Source organism: Platalea leucorodia (assembly GCF_965183815.1).
Source record: "Platalea leucorodia genome assembly, chromosome: 8".
Lineage (NCBI taxonomy): Eukaryota > Metazoa > Chordata > Aves > Pelecaniformes > Threskiornithidae > Platalea > Platalea leucorodia.
The window spans coordinates 23,294,607-23,315,316 of record NC_138830.1 but is presented as its reverse complement, the minus strand read 5'-3'; the positions used below and the strand labels follow the sequence as shown (position 1 = coordinate 23,315,316).

General features: G+C 35.8%; 1 protein-coding gene across 1 annotated transcript in view; it reads left to right on the top strand.

Annotated features, from left to right (window-relative positions):
- CLSTN2 (calsyntenin 2) overlaps positions 1-20,710 on the top strand; it is a gene marked incomplete at both ends in the record, with an annotated part of 393,604 nt that overhangs the window by 141,816 nt on the left and 231,078 nt on the right. Inside the window, 1 exon segment of the mRNA XM_082320829.1 lies at positions 15,233-15,355. Within this exon segment, the coding sequence (XP_082176955.1) occupies positions 15,233-15,355 (123 nt within the window).

Here is a 20,710-nt window from a genome sequence, read left to right as displayed (position 1 = left end):
CAAAAACCTGGAGGTAAACGTGTTTGGTTTTTTTATCCACAAGAGATTCTGGACAGTTAAAAGTGTGTTTGTAGTTCAGATAAAACTTGTAAAAGTTGTATGCTTCAGCTGAGGACATGACATATTCAGATCTTTCTGCCTTTGCACAGGGGGTAGTCCATGTAGGGTGAGGTCTTTAGGACTTTTATTTATTTGCAAAATGCAAATAAATAAATAAAATTTGTAACTGATTTGTTTCATTCCTTCTTTTGTCCATTCAAGCAACAGTCTCTCCAAATCGGACAATAAACAACCATCAGTGTTGACCCCTGAAAAATACGTATTTTGATGCCTTACCATTTATGATATGGTGGTGTTTCTGCATTTATGTAGCTGCAGGCAGTTTCTTCTGCATTCCGGCTTATTTGTTCCATAGAGGTCTTGACTTCTGTCAGGAAAGCTTGAGTGATCTGATGGGTGCCCAACGTTTTAGTTTTGCCATAGCCTGCATCATGTTTTGCATAAACTAATAGAGAAGGTTCTTCCAAGGCTGTTGAGTTAACAGATTGTCTTAATTGTTTCCCTTTTACTGTTACCCAGCATATATGCTCATCCACTGATATGGTTCAGCTGTGGTTATCACAAAGCTTCATTTTCTCCTCTATTGGTTTGTATTGTGATATATTTTCTGGCATGGCTTTTTATGTGTGCTTGTCTTTGGACTGTACTCACTTGTTTCTTGTATTTTATATTTAACATGTCAAATTTTTCATATTATAACCTACTGTTTTGGAGCCAGAACCTTTTCTTGTGGATGTTAAAAGCAAGAAGATCAGACCACTTTTCTATTAGCGACTCAAATTTTGTGAGGGCAGTGTCCTTTGAATGTCATTGAACATGCAATCAACGGACGAGAGATTCTGATCATCAGCAATTATTTCTGAGGAAAGGAGCCTCAGAAGAAGAGTATCCAGAGAGCTCTTATTTGCAATTGATGCATAGAAACTGTCTGGAGTTGTTGCTTTAGGAAGCACAGAAAAAAAGTCCTCCTTTATGTTACCTGCCTTTTCAAGTAATCATTGGCTATCACCAGGGCGACCTTTTGAAATACCAAAAATAATGATTTCTGTGTTGTGAAATCTGTAAGATCTGAAATATTGGGAAAAATTGAAGTCAAAGTTTATTTCTTGAAAATATGTCCAGGAGCTTTAACCTTTTCTTCAGATTTCAGAGGAATGATTTATATAGTTGTATATTTTTATGCCCAAACCTAGTTTTTCAACCAGGTTGTAAGAAATATCAGAAATGTGATTTTAGTCAGCTGTTCCTTTGACAGCAGCCACTAAAGTTAATGTAACAAGATAAGCTGGTGGCTATTTTTTTTTTCCCCTCAAATGGAAACTTGGTGGAAGTCTCCATTCAAAATTCTGTTGCTTGCTCAAATGCAGATATTATGTGAATAATGAGGGGTAAAACTGACGGGATGTGTCTGTCACTGGAGTCATGAATATCAAATGATCAGTTTGAAGTGAATGAACTGTAAAATATATAATTATCATTTATTGTTCCATACCTTTTGCAATAAAAAGCGTGAAATGAAATTTGCAATAAAATGTATCCCATCTGCAACATTGTAGGACAAAAGCTGATATGTCATGGGTCAAAATCAATCTTACTTATTAGCAATTCATAGAAGTAGTTGATAATTAAGGACAAAGTGATGAAGCTGTGAAAAATAGTATTTGGTACTTAGATATGAGGCTTAACCAATTAACTAAAAAAATCCCAAATGTGTAGAAGATGCAGTTTCATTTTTCTTCCATCATTCCGTCTTCCGTTTGACAAACAAGTTTTTCCACACTGGCCGAAGCCCTGCAAACTGTCTTTACAGCAGGTAGCAGTAATTAAGAAATGATCTGTGTAATTATCAAGGAATACTAATAAGTAATGAATTGAAGCTTAGCTGTTTTTAAGATTAGGCAGACAGATATTAATGCTGAATGAATTTATAGACATAAAGAGGATATCTTATGCAAGTACTCATGTCAAGCTGTTCTGAGCAATTCATTATTGTAGTATTATATACCACCTTTTTTGGAGGAAAAAAAGTATTGATTGCATCCAGTCTTTCAGAGTTTCTCAAAATTAGATGTCTTCTCTGAGATGTGTATTTTGCTTTTGGTGGACAAATATAGCTGAGTTGTCAACTTCTAAACAATATGCATACAAAGGGATTGTGGTGCCTGAGGGCTGGATGTCCTGTCTGTCTAACATTTGATTATTTTACTCTTGTTTGTCTGCTTGGTAACCCTCACAGCCCATAACACAATATGATGTTTTACATCAAGATTCAAAGCAGCAGTTTTCCATCATCATTTTATTGTCCTTTATTTGCATTAGTCCTGTCAGCAGACCTAGTGGCTGGCCCATACCTCATGGGCCACATGTGACTTTCAGGGAGTTCATGAGACTCCTGTTCCCAGAGTGCATGTATCATCTCACAAGCAGCAGGGCTGTGCTAGAAAAGGAGGAGGTGGCTAATCTTAATGCCTGTTGTTGGGAAGTGCAAAGCAGGAATCACTGTAGCAGATGTCACTTGGTTGCCATGCAAGTGAATGAAACATTCCATCCCACAGCAGAGAGAAGGATCCTGCTAGCATTGTCATCTCCCATCTGTGACCCAGTTGCAGACCTTCTGTGGTTTTTAGTGATGATGAGGTTTTACCATGTGTTTTTTTGCAGTCAGGAAGATTGGTCAGTCTTGCTATAGTTTTTTCTTTACTGTGAGGTCCCTTGTATGGTGTGTCAGAAGTCTAAAAGCATTTGGGTATTGTCTGAGTAAGGCAGAAACAGAGATAGGAACTACTCATTTTTGAAGGAGGAAAAACCTAAAAAGGAACCTTTGAGTAACATATATGTTTGTATCTGAAAGGCTAGGCAGAGCCCAGAATGCTGGCTTCAGTTATGTGTAACAACAGAGGGAGGAAAAAAAGGTAATCCGTACATTCAAGTGTTCTCTATGTTTCTTTCCTCTATTTGGGTATCTCCTTCCTCACTCGTTTATATGATCGGGCTAAAGTGAGAGGGACAATTGTACAGGGAGGTTACTTTGAGTACTGCTGGAAAGCTGTCTTAAATCATTGTGGAAGTTGATAGATTACTGTCATTCCTAAAGAGGCTGAGATCTAAAAACCCTCTGGGCGCTGTGGTTGGAGCTGTATGGGGACAGGAATGTGTTATGTGTTGGTGCAATGTCATGGTCCAGCTCTGACTGGAACAGGGCTCAGGGCTTGGTAATTCTGACTCCTAATACAGGCAAAGTCTGCCACATTTTCACTCTGAGGACCAACTGTACTCAAAATTTATTATTTAAATATTGTAAATGTGGATATGAGGAGAGAGTATTTGCTAATGTATGTATTGTATTATAAACTAGACTGTTGGCAACCTAACGTCTATATAAATAGATTGATATGTTTCAAATGATCTAGAAATTAGGAGATATTCTGAGGATGTTGAGGGGGGAAGAAGAGAAAGAAAAATATGAGGCCATTTTCAGGTTGAAATGCAGAACAGATAGGTGAGGGAGTTTTGAGGAAAGAATAAACCATTCAGGTAGGCTAAGTGATAACTTTAGGTTTAAATCTGTAGAAAATGTCCCGAGAGAAAGAAGATTGCCTTGGAAAAAAATAAAGACTGCATTGATAATGAGGAGGAGCATAAAAGACAATTAAATTAAACATTGTGTTGTAAAGTCAGAGCTGCTTATAAGCAGAAACAGTCTCAAAGCTTAAAAAATAGCTATTTCAGGCAGTTCCTAGGTCTAAATTAAGCTGTTAAAAGTAAATAAATTAACTAGAAAAAATTCAAGTGTAGATACAATATGGCTGAAAAATGCAGTATTGTTATGAAAAGCAGGATGTCTTCATGCTTGACATACTGATTATATAGCCTATGTAATTACATGCATTCTTCTGTCTGGGATAGCTGAAACATACAGGTCTTGACTATTAGAATTTCTGGAACACCCACATTCCTATTGATTTTTTTGGGGAGACAGATTATTATTTGTTTTGGAGTGTGTAGAAGCTTCAGTCAAGGACCACAAACTAATAAGAGGCACTGTAAAAAGTGAAAAGAAGTTGGACCCTGTCCCAAAAAACTGTTGTTCTTTAGGAGAAAATAGACAATCTATAACAAATGACCATCATGGGTACAACCCCACTGTAGTGATAACAAACCAGAAGACACTCCCTTGTTATCTTTATCCTCCCTGTGTTATTTACTGTGTTCCTGCTTTCTGCTGCGATTGAGACAGACACCACCATCAATTACCATTTGCATTCTGCATTCATGGTAGTAAATGTTATGTAATCATTATTTTATTAAGGTATGGGATCATGTAATAAATGCCAATATTTTAAGGCATATTCTGGAGAGGGTTTTGGGGTGAGGATGGACAGTCAGTTAACATATGTTGAGGTACATTTCAATTTGAGAGACATCTGAACACAAAATATGGAAATCCTTGCAAATGGACTTTATTCTGTGTTTCTCTGTAGTGCACTTCTGCCTACACTATTGATAGTCATTTTTACACTTAATTGTTTAATCTGTCGATTTTGGTGCATGAATATTAGACAGGATGTCCCAGCATGAAACTCTTGTGATTTGAATATAACCGATGTGTATATCTTGCAGTGTAACAGTGATTCTGACATGTGTAGTCCATTTGTGGTTTAACCATAATCCTAAAATGGTGCAAGACATCCAGAGGATACGTACTTTAAAGTTTTCTTATGCCCCCAGCCTCTATGTTTCTGTGCATGGTCACAAACTTTTGCTCACATAAACACGTCTAGAGTTTACCAGTTTCTTGCACTCTTCATATTTTTCCCTCTTAAGGTATTTGAGTTTCTTGGTTTTCATCGGGGAATAAAGCATCTCTTTCCAATAATGCACTCTCTATTTCAAAAACAACATGGATAATTTGGAAGGAGTGGTGGCCATAATAAAGAAAAAGATCACTAGCCTCTTTCAAGATAGCATGGGGCCCCATCTCTGTGGATTAAGTAAAGGACAAGTAATCTGAAGCAATACCAGTCCTTTACGTAATCAGGTTCTCTCTACTGGAATATCCTTCAGCCCCTGCTGCATGGAAATCTGTAATTTTGAACAGATAATGGAAAGATGAACATCAATACTTCCTTCTATTTTAAAAAAATAAACTACTTACTCCTTTAAAATCCATGGCATTAGGATTTAGCTCATTTCCCAAGATTTCCAAGTTCGTAGGCTTATGTGTAGGAGCATGGGATTTCAGTGAGATTAAATTTGTGATAACACTCAAGAGTCTGTGCTATCAAAATAGTGCAGCACAAAATTTTTTAAAGGTTACAATTTCTTAAGATTTTTTCATTTATTTTAGCTTTGTAATCTAATAGTTGTTTTAACTTTGATTTTTTCAAAGTACGATTCTCAGCTGCAGAGTATTGCTGAAGTTTTTGAGACATAATTGCATAAGACCTAAGTTACTTTAATTTCCATTTTTAAAACTTCAACTTAAGTTACTATTTACAAAGAAAAACTGTTGCTAACGCGAATGATAAGGTGCTGAAAAACTAGTACCTTTGAAAATCTGCTCAGCAAATGTTAAAATGTCTAGTGTTCTGTAACAGTTACAATGTTCATTTTAGAGATGTCATAATTGAGACCATTCATAGGAAGAAATGCCAGCAATTGGAATTCCCTGGTTTTAATATTTCAGGCAATCAGAGAGGCATTATACGTGCAAATTTGCTCTTTATTTAAACAGGGCACCCTGCAGATCTGTAACTCCTCAATGGGGTCTATCTTTGGTGCTATTAGGGGATTACTCTTGCTTTTCTGCATAATCTTTGTTTGTTTGTTTGTTTCCTATGGCAACACACTGTCTAGATAAAAACGTTTACTAGTGATCTGTATGTTCCTTAGCGTTGCTTTAAATATCTGGATTATTTACAAGATATTGATATCCAGTCCATAAAATCCCATATTGGAATCCCTGTTCAAATAGTATCATCTGACAAAACTCTTCAGAGGACACTCCTTTATTGTTTATTTAAGGAATAAGGACTAGAGTCAGGTTTATTTAAAATGCGTGCTGTAAAGTCTCATAATGGAAAAATAAATTCATGTTCTGAACAGCTTTCAGTCCAAACAAAAAAAGGTAAAACATGTAAGAATGGGGTAACTTCATATAGTGAACACGGAGTTATTAAATATTGAGAAAAGTTAAATGAAATGATGGACAGGTTAAATATTGTGAATCTCAAGCTTTTATGTATTTTTAAATGAGAATGAGGCTGCTCCTAAGAAATTTTTGTTGAATTAAAGGTCAGCATTGGTAAGCAAGATAAATGAAACCGTTTTTTGAGTACAACTAAATACATACGAAAACACAACCTTGTTTGTTTATGACCTTTTTCTGTCCTTGTGGCATGAATGAAAACATTTTTATGATATTAGCTACTTTCCCCAAGATTTTTAACTGTATAGACTTTCATGTATGAGGACTTCAATCAGATGTGTGCTATTGAAGCTCTCATGGCTAGTTGTGGGACAGACTCATCATCTAACTCCAATTTTGTTCCTTTATATATAGTACGCAGGCAACTTCCTGGTCTGAACATTGAGGCGTATAGACTGTGGTAGTTCAGAATTCAGTTTTGCATTCTCTGTAGTCTATTTGTTATGACAAATATCAATAGATAAATTTATAAGGACTGGACATCTTAATTAAGGAGATGAACTCTCTTGTATTAATAAAAATAACTTGTAAGCTTAGAGACAGTTGAAGGCATGGAGAGCACAACTGTGTGGTCCATTACCTAAAAGATGACAATGAGGCACAGTGTAAAGATTTATTCTTACATTCAGATGTAAATTCAAAATGTGCTTTTCGGAAATAAGGGTTAAAAGTAAAAATGCTGCTAAAAGTTTTATATATCAATATTGTGAGTGGAGTTTTATGAAATGTGGTGGTTTTTCCTTAACAGTACAGGTTTATGTTGACCAAAGCATTTAGTAAGTTCCTGTTAAATGTTTAATATTGATTTGGTCAGTGTTAAAAATAATATCTCCTCCACTCCAGCCCCCCCCCCCCCCTCCCCTTTTTTACAAGAGAATCAAGCATATTTATGGCTACATAAACTCCTAAGCATGTCAGAATAAATACAGAGCAGGTTATTTTACTTTAGAAATAGCTAATAGATTACTGCCTGATATTATCAAGTCCATTAGACAAGGCACTTGATGCTTTTGGTCAAATAAGCTTGTACTAAGAATGAGCTACTAACAAAGAAGTCCTCCACCTCAATTTCTCCCCCTTTTTTAATGTGAGAACAAATTTTGCTAATGGGAATTGTCATTATTGAAAGGCCTTCTCTTGGGGGCCAGAAAATGTGCTTATGGCAGAAGATATTCTTGTGCAGTCTATTTCGTGCAAAATAGGTTTTGTTGTGCAGTATGATCAAACCAATGCCAACTAATCTGTAGGATCTCCACTGAGTAATTTAATGTTGCTAAGATGCACAGCTTATAATGTATTCTTTAGTTAAAATGTTCTCCAAAGAGTTCACATCTCATAATCACATATCATAAATCATATAAATTCTGCTTTAATTGAATTTAGTGTCAAAACTCAGATTGCCTTAATTGGGGCAGGAATTTCACATTATTATTTTATGTAAAAGCACATAAAGGGTTATGATTTAAAGTTATCTATCTAAAAGTAAACCCAGGACATAACTGCTGGTGTTTCAGTAATTCAAGCAATGACATCACATGGAGAACTAAGCAGGTGAGACAGAAGAATAAATTTCTTCTTTACAATTTGTCTTTGACAAAACATATAAAATGTGTTTCATGTGTGAAAGTTTCAGGAAAGTTTTCAGTTTCTTTTGTATGTAGGGAAACATTGCATTCTGTTCTCTGCTGATATAGCCACTCAGTAGTTTTTTTCCTAAGGCTGAGAAAGATTTAATCCTGTAAAATGCAAACATTTATTTACTTCTCCTACTTCCCAGCAATTTTCAGTTTCCACTTCGAACTTAGTTTCTTTTCCCTCAAAATGCATTTTTCCATGTCCTTGTTTTCTCTGTCTTCCAGAGAAAGACTTAAATTCTTTACCAAACTCCTAATCCTCATTTCTTCAGTGACCTAAGCCCCCAAATCTGCCTGTCTTCTGAACTCTTTGCTCTTAGCTGCTACTCTGAGATTTTAGATTTCGTTCCTATCTTTGGTTTCTAGCCCTGGCCCATTCTGGAGCAGACAATGCAGGAAATACAGGTTTGCATCTCTGGTCGTATCTTGGAGGAATTAAGGTCTGCTATGTTATAAAGTTACATGTGCACTATACAGGCATGTGCATGAAGTATGTGAACAGAACTTGCTTATTGAAAACACAATCTTTGAAATATTCCAGTTATCAGTAGTTAGAGTTACTGGAGACTCTAGCAAATTTCTGTTAAGGATGTGAGTTTTCAAAACGTCTTGAAAACTAGCTTGATCGTGTAAGAGTGAACATGACACAAGCCACATTTGTGAATCCAAATAATCTTCTGACCTCTCCCTCTTCCCCTTTAAAGTTTCTACTTCTTGATCCAAAGCCCAGGGCTGTTAAAACTATCCAGAGAAAAGGCCACTGGATTTTAACAATGGGCAAATTCTATTTTTCAGTAGCCTTTTTCTCTGAAATACCTGAAACAATGAGCTAGAACTCTGGCCCTTGCTGACCCCACAAGTCTTACTGTGGCATTTACCTAGCAAAGTATCACCCCAAATGAAGAGTGGACTGTGAAACCAATGTCATCCAGATCTGGGAATGAGTTTTTTTTTTTTCAGCCATAATGATTGTGCATTGCAGATGTCAGTATGTCATCTGCATCATTAGGATTTTTATGTTATGCAGTATCCTCCTAATAGGGTATTAGAAGCATTCTCTGCTGTATGAGATAAGGACTTGTTGCTTGTAGTGCAGACTGCATAAGGTTCAGTCTCTTATATTCTGCAGAAGTTAATGGGATTTCATGCATATGTTTAAAAGGCTTCCTAAGCATCCTCAATTTGGCTGTTTTTTAGAGGAAGGTCTTTGACACTTAGACAGGATTCCAACAGGGTGAGCTGAAGATCATTGAAGTTAGCAAATGAAAGGACTTAGAGCTGAACTAAGTGGTAAGAAAGCCTAAATTTTCTGCCAATTCTACTGGAAACAACAACCTCTTTAAGACAGAGATAGAGATGAGAGAACATATTATCAGTACTTTTAAATCAAAAATAGATCCATTATGCTATTTTGGAAAAAAGAAAGAAAACATTTGGATTCATAAAGCAATTCTTAACCGTTATAATCTGCTACCTCAAGTTTTAACTTCCTAAAGCTTAGAAATCAGCAGTTAATAATCAACTAGACAATATTGACTCTGCCCTGGTGTCAGTAGTCAAAGCTTCTAATATTTTTTTTTTTTTCTTTCATAGTTCTTTTATAATGTGTTATTTTTGGATCAGTGACATTTTCTAAGTATTTTAAGTCAGAAACCATCTGAGTTTTGGAAATACCATTGTACTGTATTCCTTGTACACATGCTGCTTTCCACCCACTCCCTCCGCCCCAAACAAGTGTCTATCTTGGGTTACAGAAAAGATATCTTTCCTCATAAGATGATGTCCTCATACGTTTTGTCTATATTGTGGTCCAGTTATAATAATACTTCTGCACTGACAAATTTCAGCTCTGTTCACAGGCGTTGAGACTTGGAAGATTTAATTTTGCAGTCTGATAAAGCAGGCAGTTGTCTTTTAATGTTGTAGACATTATGGACACAGGGTTTTGTGTACCTATAGCCATACTCATAGTAAAGGGCTTTTTGGTAGATTGCCAAAGAGCTTGGGATGGGAGGTAGTTGATATTTTCTTTTCCTACTTCTGATGTATCAATGTCTTGTCTGTGACTTTGTTTCTGCTGCAGAGCTTCCCATGGGCCTTTTGGTGCAGGTGTAAAGTGCTCAGATGCAATCATAGTTTGTAGGGGAGGTTGGTGGGAGGGGTGGTGGTTTTTCTTACCATGTATCAGGTGGCAAGTAGCAGGGTCGGGTTTTGAGCATGTCATCTGGAAGGGGTAAAACCCAGGGTACTGTGCAGAGGATGGGGAAAAGGCATCAAGGTAGAATGCAGGAGTCTGGCATATTTTTGGGGTTCTAAACATCTTCTGGCCTTTCTCTGTATTCATTTTACTAAATTTTGGGACTTGTCCTTGAACCGACTTTCAAGAAAACGTTCCTGGGGGCATGAGATTTCCTGCAGACTCTACAGAACGAGTTTGTTTTTCTTTTGACTTTTTCTACTCCATTGTTGTATGTGCCAAGTGCATTTGCAGATGGAACACAGAGTGGCAGTTTTCTATCAAGATGGTTTAATTACATGCAAAGGCTTGTAATCACAAGCTTTGGTGGGACAGACTATGAAAATGCATTGTAAATGGTGCATACAAATTTTAATGAATTGACCTCTAACTGTAATAAAGGAAAAAAGATTAATTGCATTATCCTAGAGGCTACAAATTATTTACATTATGATTTTATATGAATGACTAATAAATTATACGAAGAGACAAGTTTAAAAAAAAAAACCAAAACCCACAACCCACAGCATAGGTATATTTCATCTGTACATCTTAACTAAATATGTGTTTGAATTCATGAAAGCGTTGTACTGATTTCAGCTTTTACCCAGCTAGACAAATGGAAGGAAAAGGTAAATGATAAATGTTTTCAGAGAAGATCTTTTGTAAAAAAGACAAAACCATACTTTTTTTTTTCCATTTTAGAGTTAATATGTGTGCTACAACTTAATACACCTTAAAAGGGAAAAGAATTTTCTGTATAGCTTTTATCTGCTGACTGTCCAGCTTCTTCGCTTTTTTGAGTTTAGCTTGCTGTATAGTACTCTGCTCTCACAGTTCCTGAAACTTCACGTACAAATCTGTATATAGACTTCTTCCACCATCTTTAGCAAATGCAAATCAAGAAATGTAGTTTGCCTACAATTTTTTTTATAAAATGTTATTAATTGTAAGCACTGCTGAGAAACATTAAATTTTTTTTCACCTTTTGTTTCTTCCATTTTAAAGATAAAATAAAAAGTTCCCACCTTATTTTAAAGTTTTTAAAAATTCCAAAAATGTACATGTTAATCTTCAAGAAATTCTAATAAACACCTTCTGTAATGGGAATTACATAATTTCTTAAATAATGTAAATTTTGGGGGGTTGGTTGGTTGGGGTTTTTTTTCCTATTTAACCATACAGTTTCATATAGCCTAAAGTAGACAGCATGGTATAACTTTTTTGTTCTGGTGTTTAAACAAATGCAGTGTGGCCTTACTGTGTTTTTGGAAACCTGACCTGAAATTCAACTGTTTTTGTTGTAACTGAGAAAATAATGCAACTTTAACATAGTTTGAGGGGCACTTTAAACTAAATGTTTAAGGAAAAGCATAACTGTATATATTTACATTAAGATCTTTAGGTTCTAACGAATTATAGTCAAAAAAATAAGTGATTTTTTTTTTGTTCAGATGTGGCTTTGGATATCTGTCAAAAAGGTAAAGCTCTTAAAAAAAAAAATCTACTCAGCTCATAGGAGTTCTGTAATTTTCTGCCAATATTTGATATACGTTGTATAAAACACAAATTATTCCCCTAAACATGAATACAGCCTGGATCTGAATGCCTGTTAGTCTCTCTCAAACATATGAAATTTATTTTTCTACAATAATAAAAATAATTATTTGAAGGTCAGAGCTAGAAAAATGGAGGGTAAAAGGGAATATTACTTAAGTTACAGGAAGTTATGTTTTGAGGTGCAGGTCCTGCTCTAAGGCAGCGGAAATGGGGGCTGAGTTGCAGGTGATGTTTTTACTTCAATGCATTAATATTATAAAAGTAGAGACAGTAGATAAGGGAAGAAAAAATCATGCTCTTAAGGAGGGCACCACTAGAAGAATATGTAATTTGTATTTAAAAATATGTACTACTTAAATATTGTGAAATTTGAATCAGTAACTAGAATGAGACAGGACAAAACACTTTTGAATTAATTCTAAAATTCTATGTGTTTTAAAGATGCTGCATAGGGATAGGAAGATATCAGAGGCTTATGAGAGGTGTGTTGACCTGTGGATAAATACTAATTTGAAACAGTCTAACATTTTGTACCTGCCCTTTTGTCTTGGAGGAACAAATGTAAAGTATTCATTAATCATTTTATATTTGAAGGTGCTTTTTTTAGAATCTAGTATCTTATGAAAACTTATATAGTGGTGTATGCATTTAGTAAGAGTTTCTTTCTTAATCTTTTAGCAACCTTTAGCAGAGAAAATATGAACACCCCTCCTCCCCCCAACCAGAACACCAGCTACTAATCTCAGTATTATAGATTTCTTATTTTAAAACAAGTATCCAAAACAGTGTAAAAGGATGAATAATTTTGATGATGTGAAAATATTTCAAAAGTATAGATCTTACGATGCAAAAGAATTGTTTTGTTCTCCGGAGGAGTGTGGATGATTTCCATTATTTTTAAAATTTCCACACCACAGGTTACACAAAGCATGTATAGTCATAATTTTTCCTCTGGAGATGTACCTTATAAGAGCTTGCAAATAATTTGACCTTTTATTGTATTTTGCTTTTTTTTATTATTCCTTTCTTTTTCCTAATACCAGTCTCTAAGGTCTAGGGTTGAATTGTAGAACTTGTTCCTAATGTACTTTCTTCCCTTCCCACCCCAACACAATTTAAGGAATTATGTTGCTGTCACTCATTTGACTGTTGTTGTTGCTCATGGGACACTAATGGAAAAAAGATAAGGCTTGTAGAATTGCAGTCACTGAACACCGAGAGTGTTTCTTAAGCAAAAGTGTCATCAAAACTATTCTGTAGAATCTATAGTAGGAGGAAAAGCTTTGCGTTTTTTTTAATGTGGGTTTTTTTTTGGTTTGGGTTTTTGGTTTTGGTTGTGGTGTGGGTTTTTTTTGTTTTTGTTTTGTTTTGTTTTTTTTGTGAGAGCTCAGACAATTAACAGAACCAGGAGGAAGGAAAAGATGGATTTGGTACTTGAACTTTTAGTTGCATAAGGAGTTTCCTTTTCATGCAATTTCCTATTTACTAGTTTATTATTGTTAAATTGTGTCTGCCTTCAATCAAGGGATCGCCTTTTGTTCTGTACAGCACGTGTCAATCAAAGCCTTTGAGTCGCATCAGAGTACCAGTGGAGCATATTTGTGTGTCTGGATGTTCAGGCGATTCACATATTCAAATAAGAGATACAGAATACTTCAACTGCCCTGCAGACTGGAATCCCAAATGCCATATAGAGCTCTGAAATTGCATCCATCGCTTCTCATATTTCAACATTGACAAGACTTTTGGCCTTCATTGTATTACATAAACTCACCAATCTCTCCTGTGGCTGTACAGTCATTACAAGATGAAGAGATTTGAGTTCCCTATTTTCCATTTCACCTTTCCCTGACACATCCCCAATTTAATCTTCCCATTGCTTAGTTATTGCAAAAATGGGCAAAACCACTGTGAAGATAAGTATGCTTTCTTCTGAAAGAAAATACCTTGTAACATATAAATGAACTCAAAGTTCTCATATTAGTGGTTAGACTAGAAAATAATTCAGCTTTAAAAGGACCTCAGATCATTCTTCCTGAGTCCACAATTTCCTAATGATTAAACAAAGAAACAAAAAGGCAAAAGAATGAACTTCAGTTTGCCATAAATGTATTGGTTTGCTTTTTCCAAATAGGCAGTGAAGAAAAGAATTTGTTAATTGCCCAGCTCCTCCGCTGTGGCCAGAGCCCTCTCTATTGTCTTGGTGTTTACTGCTATTTCTTCACATAGAAGAAACTATGTGGGAGAAACTTGAAACTCATTCTTGTCTGGAGGTTTTACAGATGACAAGACAGGAAAGAGTTTAGGGTTGTGTGTGTGTGTGTGTGTGTGTTTGTATTTTGTTTGTTTATTTTTATAGTGGGGTTATTTTAAATAATTCTATCTGGTTCAATTTGGTTTTGCTTTAAGTGTCAACCCTCCATCTTTGAGGTGATTTCTCTTACCTCACCAAATGTTTTCCTCAGCATCTGGTACACATAACTAAATAACACGTACAAAAATTATCTTGCATCTGGACTTGGTGAAAATGTGGTAGATATGCCTCAGTGCAGCGTTCCCTCATGCCTGGGGTTGTACATTCTTCAAACTGCAATTTGTTTAGGCTAGCACCATTGTATTACTTATGTAGGAGTTCCAAAAACATAACATTAAGATTGTGGCTGTGGGAACAAACTGCTATTTATAATCATAGCAAAGCTAAGCCTCTTACAAAATAAAAAGAAAGGGGAAAATGCATCTTCATACTGTTCAATAAATAGGAGATGGCTGGTGAGAGGGATGCACATTGAAGGGTTCAGGAGTAAGACAATCTGATGATACGTGGTATATCCCCTACTTTAAAAGTGTCTTTTTTTGTGTGATCTTCCTCTGTACTTCAAGACCAGATATCCTAATGTTCAACAGCTGTATTTGAAGGACAGGTTGTTCAGAAAAACTTCAGATCCTATTTAAGCATAACTAAAGCTGGTTAAATGGAAAAGAGGTGGCAGCTTTTATCAAAGTGATTAAAATGTAGAAGTTTATTTTTTTGTCTACAATATAGAGAACACAAAATTCATTTTAGGTATTTTTCTAAAAATATAAATTGAGAAGTTGACCAAGAGTCAAATGTTCTCACCTGCCCTTCTGCTTGCGCTTGTGTCTTGACAGGAGTTGTGTTTCTCTGGACGTCCTTTCTTTTGCATCAGAGTTTTGCAACTGAAAGCAATTCCTTCAGAAGTGTCTGACCCTAATTATGTTTGGCAGTTGGGAACACATTAAAAATACTTTGAAAATTGGCTTTTTATTTTGGTGTCTTAATTGGAGGGATGTCTGTAAGCGTTGGTTTTCTCATCAGTGAATTGTAGTACAATATGCATATTATTTTGCTTTAATATTTGAATGTTTATAAAGTACTTTGGGATCTTGTTAGTGGCTTTTGAATAATAACATTAATATTGCACGTACATTAAATACTTTCTCTTTAAAGATAAAATGAGCTAAATGGATGTAAAACACAAATCAAGTTAATTAGGCATACTATTTCTTTTCTAGTGAACAAACACAAGCCCTGGATTGAGACATCATACCACGGAATCATAACTGAAAACAATGACACTGTAATTTTGGATCCTCCCCTTGTTGCTTTGGATAAAGATGCACCTGTTCCCTTTGCAGGTAGGAACATACATTAACAGCAACATTTGAGCTTATGGATTATATTATGGAGTTATTAGCATTTGTAAGGAGTGAATTTGCAGTGCAGAGATAATGCAATCTGAAGGACAGGTTTAGAGGTGGTATCTGAGTACTCATGACTTGACCATTGACCCATAGACCTTGAAACATGGTGTCTTCTACAATGAATGTGTCTGCTCATTTGTAGTGAAGCAGTAGTGATTATAAACAGCATAATACAGTAGGCTTCCACTGTCAACGTACTTTTTTTAATGCAAACACAAGAATTATATAATTAAATTTGAATTTGCTTTTATAGAAGTGAATTGTTACAATTGCCTAAAGTAATAATACATAGCTAATTTAGTTTAGTAATAACAGCCCCTGCTTTCTCTCTTCCTATTTTGCTCCTTGGCTGTGGACAAACTATGTGACAAATATTTAAAGTTGCTCAAATCTTATGTTACTGTGTTAGTACTTTATAACTGTCAAAGACTTGAACAGAAAATTTAATGGAGGTTTTGAAGACTTTTGCTCAGATTGCTGTATGATAGAAGCATGTCATATAGAAGTTTTCACTTGTATTAAGTCTATTTTTCCTGACACTTATTCTGTCATATGAGTTCCTCAAGCAGCAAATAGTACTTTTGCATGTCAAGCAAGTTTTCTCTTAAATTCCCTGTTTCATTAAAAATATTTTTTGAAGCAAAGGGAGAATATTAAGGCTCAATAGCTGTTCTGAAGATCCTAAAAAGATGCAGTTGTTAAAAAGATTATATTGTTTAAGAATGTTCATCTTTTTTAAGGAAAGGCACTAGTGAAGATGAGTATCCTTGTTCTTGTGGAATATAGTCATGTTCAGTGAGCAGTAAGTCAAAGTACTTACTTTGGCCCAAACAGCATTTTACAGCATCATGTAAGAATTGTTATTAGCCATTTTCCCCAAAAGCATATACTAGCATAAAGTCACTCTGCAAAACAGAGATTCATGAATGTTTTTTTATGTATTGAACCCCGTTTTAATATCAAGATTGGTTTGTCACGCATGGTGCCCTGTGGTTCTTGGTTGCACAGAACACTTTTCTTCCTCAACCATGTAGGCACTGGGGACGTTCAGTGGAGGGGGCTCAGCTAAATTTAGCTAGAGGTAAAAGCCTCAAATAGCGTATTCATGTGGATACAGCAACCTCGGCATGAAACACTTTTGTCTGTTGATCAGTTCCTATGGCACGGAGTTACTTGCTGATGGCGGCATAATCAATGTCCATTCGGAGACATTGTCCGTATGTAGACAGCCTCTAACTGGGAGGTACTAATTATAATCAGAGCAAGTGTACTTCATACAAACATGCTCAGGATAAGGTGTCCTTAACTCAGTTACTAGTTTTTGAAGCAAAGCAGAAAGTACTTGTTTCCAAATTTTTTTTTGATGGATTCATCAAGAAGCAACTATATGTTAAAACAAACAAGAAGTGTGGAATGAGACTTTGAATGATAAACAGTTATCTGTAATGCATTTGAGTACACTTTTTTCTTACAACTGTAACTTTCACATATGTGTGCCATTCATTCTTCCAAATGTTTGTGGAAAACAGTAATGTAAACTTAGGTTTAGTTTAGCAAGGATGTAATCTATCTGTGAAATCTTCAGGTACAGAATGAAAGAATGAAGATTGATTCCTAGTGAAAAGATGCCCTTTTCATTTTTGGGGGATTTTTCTATTACTATGAATGTTCTGTTTCATATTTTCTTCTTTTACTTGCATTCCCTTGGGATATTTACAGGGATGTTAAGGACTTGTGGTGTTTCCACTGATACTTTTAACAAACTTTGCTGACGGGGGATTTGCTGGCCTGATTATTTTCTTTGGTTTTTACACTGGGAAAATTGACATGTTTTTAATGAATTAGTGATTTACTCTTGTAGAAAATCATCCTTTGAAATACTGAACTTGCACAGACAGACTGGCTTTCGTGATAAAGGTTACGTTAGACAGTAGTTTTAATTTAGTTTCTTCATTTATTGATTTGAATTATATACATTTTAAGAGGTATTATGGGGTCTATGAGGGAAAATACTTGGTGTGTTATTCCCTGATATGAATAGTTCATTTCCAGGTAATATTGTGTATTTGGCCTCATGATCTGCAATCTAGATCTAATATTATAATACTGATTGAATGTTTAATTCCCTTGAAGGGCCTGGATTCCCTACCTGTTTGGAAAAACCTCTGTGTGTCCTTTTTTTTTTTTTAGACTTTTGTCTTTTTAAATTGTTGGAGTAACTTCTTATTTCTGTTTTAAATTTCTGCTTTAATATAATGTAATTTTACTTGGCTTCGTAATATCATTAATTTTATTATAGGTCTTTATGGAAAAGTCAATTTGTGTAATGTATTTAGTAGGAGAAAACTGAAAATAGATACAGCTACAACATTAACGATATTAAGTAGCTGTACATTTAATAGTGTTGTAATGCGGAATTTCTTCTATGGCTATATTTTGTTTAAGCATGGAAAATTTATTCTACAGTATAATATATCAGTCTGCAATTGTACCAGAGAATCAGAACTCCAACAGTTCCTTTCCCATCACCCTATTAATATTTTTAGTATTTTGTCCAACTATTATAGAAAAAGATTTTAAATTTATAGTCTTTTAGAAAGATTTTTCATGATTTTTTTTTTTTTTTTTGAATGGGCCCAGATTCAAGAATATATCAGGGCAGTTTCTGACCTGTGCTTAGATATCTACTTAGATGTCCTTGAACAAGCTATATTAAGACTAAATGTACGTGGTTTCTTCCTCTGGAACTACAGCTGCTGCAGCAGTTTACCAGCAGATTGTTCCATCGGTATTTGTGTTAGCTTATAGAGGTAGACATTTTTTCCAATAACATCAGTGTGTATTTGACTTTAAAAAAAACAAACAAACAAACACAAAACCAAAGAACAAAAGAACCCCTCCAACAAACCAAAACAAAAACCAAACTCCAAACCAAACAAAAAAACCCCAACCCAGCCGCTACATATCCTTTCAGTTTTCATATGGGCATAAGTCCTATAGAAACAAAATTGAACTAACAACAGAAGGAAAACTTTCAAGTTAACCACCAGGTTGATGTTCCTAGGGAATGCCTCTTGCAACATAGCTAGATTTTATGTGGACAGTGTAATCTTTCTACTTAATATCTTCCTTTTTAAGTGCTCATCTTCCATCAGTGACAGGCTGAGGAAAATTCACAGGGTTTATCATTGAAAGTGTGACAGGTCCTGGCAGGTGAAATGCATCTTTATTTCATACATTTATATATTAATTTATTCCATATTTGTTTCTACATCTTACTAGTGAGGGTGTAGTCCTTTTGGAAACATGCTTAACTTGTGGAAGTAAGGGTAGGTAGTCCTTATGTTTATGGCCAAGGCAAGTAGAGCTTCAGAAAGGAGGTGCAGTAGTGTCAAGCCAGAAAAATATATCATGTCAAAGCGAGTGTGCTGGGGCCATGCATTGGAGACTATAAACCTTACTGAGTTTTTGTGTCCAAATTGTCTGCATTACGCTTTATAAAACAAAGTTAGTGCTGAGGTCTGGGATATCTGTAGATAGGCTAGCATTGTGGTCTCTAGGATTATAATGTTGACAAGATGTGCTCTACTAATAGCAGATACCAGCAGATAATGAGATTGCACTGTTTTTTCCATGTAAGAAAGCACAGGTCTGCTGTATAGCCCTGGCTTAAAGGAACCAGAAAGGGCTGTTTGTACCACTCACTGTAAAAGCTCTAAGCTCAGCAAGAAGAGCCTGGAAGTGGTGCAGGTTTTCCAGCTCTTAGCTGTGTATTATCAGGGGGATGCTTTGGGCAACGTACAGATCACCTTGCTCCTGTCGATTGACCTGGTACACAGGTAGTTTATGCATTTGGTATTTTTCACCTTAGGAGATAATCTTCCACCTAATAACTACTTTTTTACTAAGCACAAAAGCAGAACTAAGCTATTAAGACACATTTGGTATTCATCAATGCTTCTTATCTGCCCTCAGTGCTTTGGTTTATTTTCTATACCCTCTGTCATTTTTTTAGTTCAAATGTTAGTTGTGGCATAGACCTACTCCAAACTATAAACTGTGTTTTTGTTTTCTCTTCTGGAAACTTTAACATTGTTCCTAGTACCTGTGCCTTTTCCTTTTCATGGCTACTAAGGTACGTCTTTTATTAACTTTCATGTCAACCTCTCCTAGTGGTACACACATCATGGTGCACGTCAAACCCCTATTCATGGACTGGTCACAAGAGAAAATTACTATAATCCGCACTTCTTTTCCTCACCTCTGTCTAATGTTTAAAATCAAAGGTGATGACAGGAGAAAAAGGAATCTTCTGTGCAGTTACCCTCTCAACAGGTTTGTGTTTCCATGGAGGACTAAAGAGAGACTAACAGGACTAAATGCGCCTGTGAAAATGCTGGCTGTCAACTGTGATCAGCCCATTTCATAACTGGAGCATGAAGACTTTCACAAGATTGCAATATATGGTCTTTGATGTCTCTTTATCTTATGAATTTATTGTGAATTGTGCAACAATTGGACTATATGTAAAATCATGGTTCTTAAAATTATCATGGTATGAACATATTCACTTTTTCATGCAAGTGCATTTTTCAGACCCATCGTTTTGAAGGAAAGCTTGAAAATATCATTGCAAATGGTTAAGTGCAAGAAGTAATATGAGTAGTTTTCCAAACTTCAGTTTTTCAAGTCCTGATATGGAAGGGATTTTCACAGACTGGGGTTGAGATACAACTGATACTAACTTGATTTCTTTCTATGATAAGATTACCCACCTAGCTGACCAAGGGAAGCCAGTCGATGTAATCTTTTTGGACTTCAGTAAAGCCTTCGATGCTGTCTCTCGCAGTATCCTCCTGGACAAAATGTCCAGCATACAGCTGGATAAACACATAATGCAATGGGTGGGCAATTGGCTGATGGGTCGGGCTCAAAGGTTTATAGGAAATGGGGTTACATTGGACTGGCAACCAGTCACTAGAGGGGTTCCACAGGGATCCATATTAGGGCCAGTACTCTTTAATGTCTTCATAAATGATGTGGATGCAGGACTCGAAGGACTACTATCTAAGTTTGTCGATGACACAAAATTAGGAGGAGCTGTTGACACTCTCGAGGGCAGAGAGGCCCTGCAGAGAGATCTGGACAAATTAGAGAGCTGGGCAACCACCAACCATATGAAGTTTAACAAGGGCAAGTGCCGGATTTTGCACCTGGGACATGGCAACCCTGGATGTACATACAGACTGGGGAACGAGAGGCTGGAGAGCAGCTCCATGGGCTGGGGGT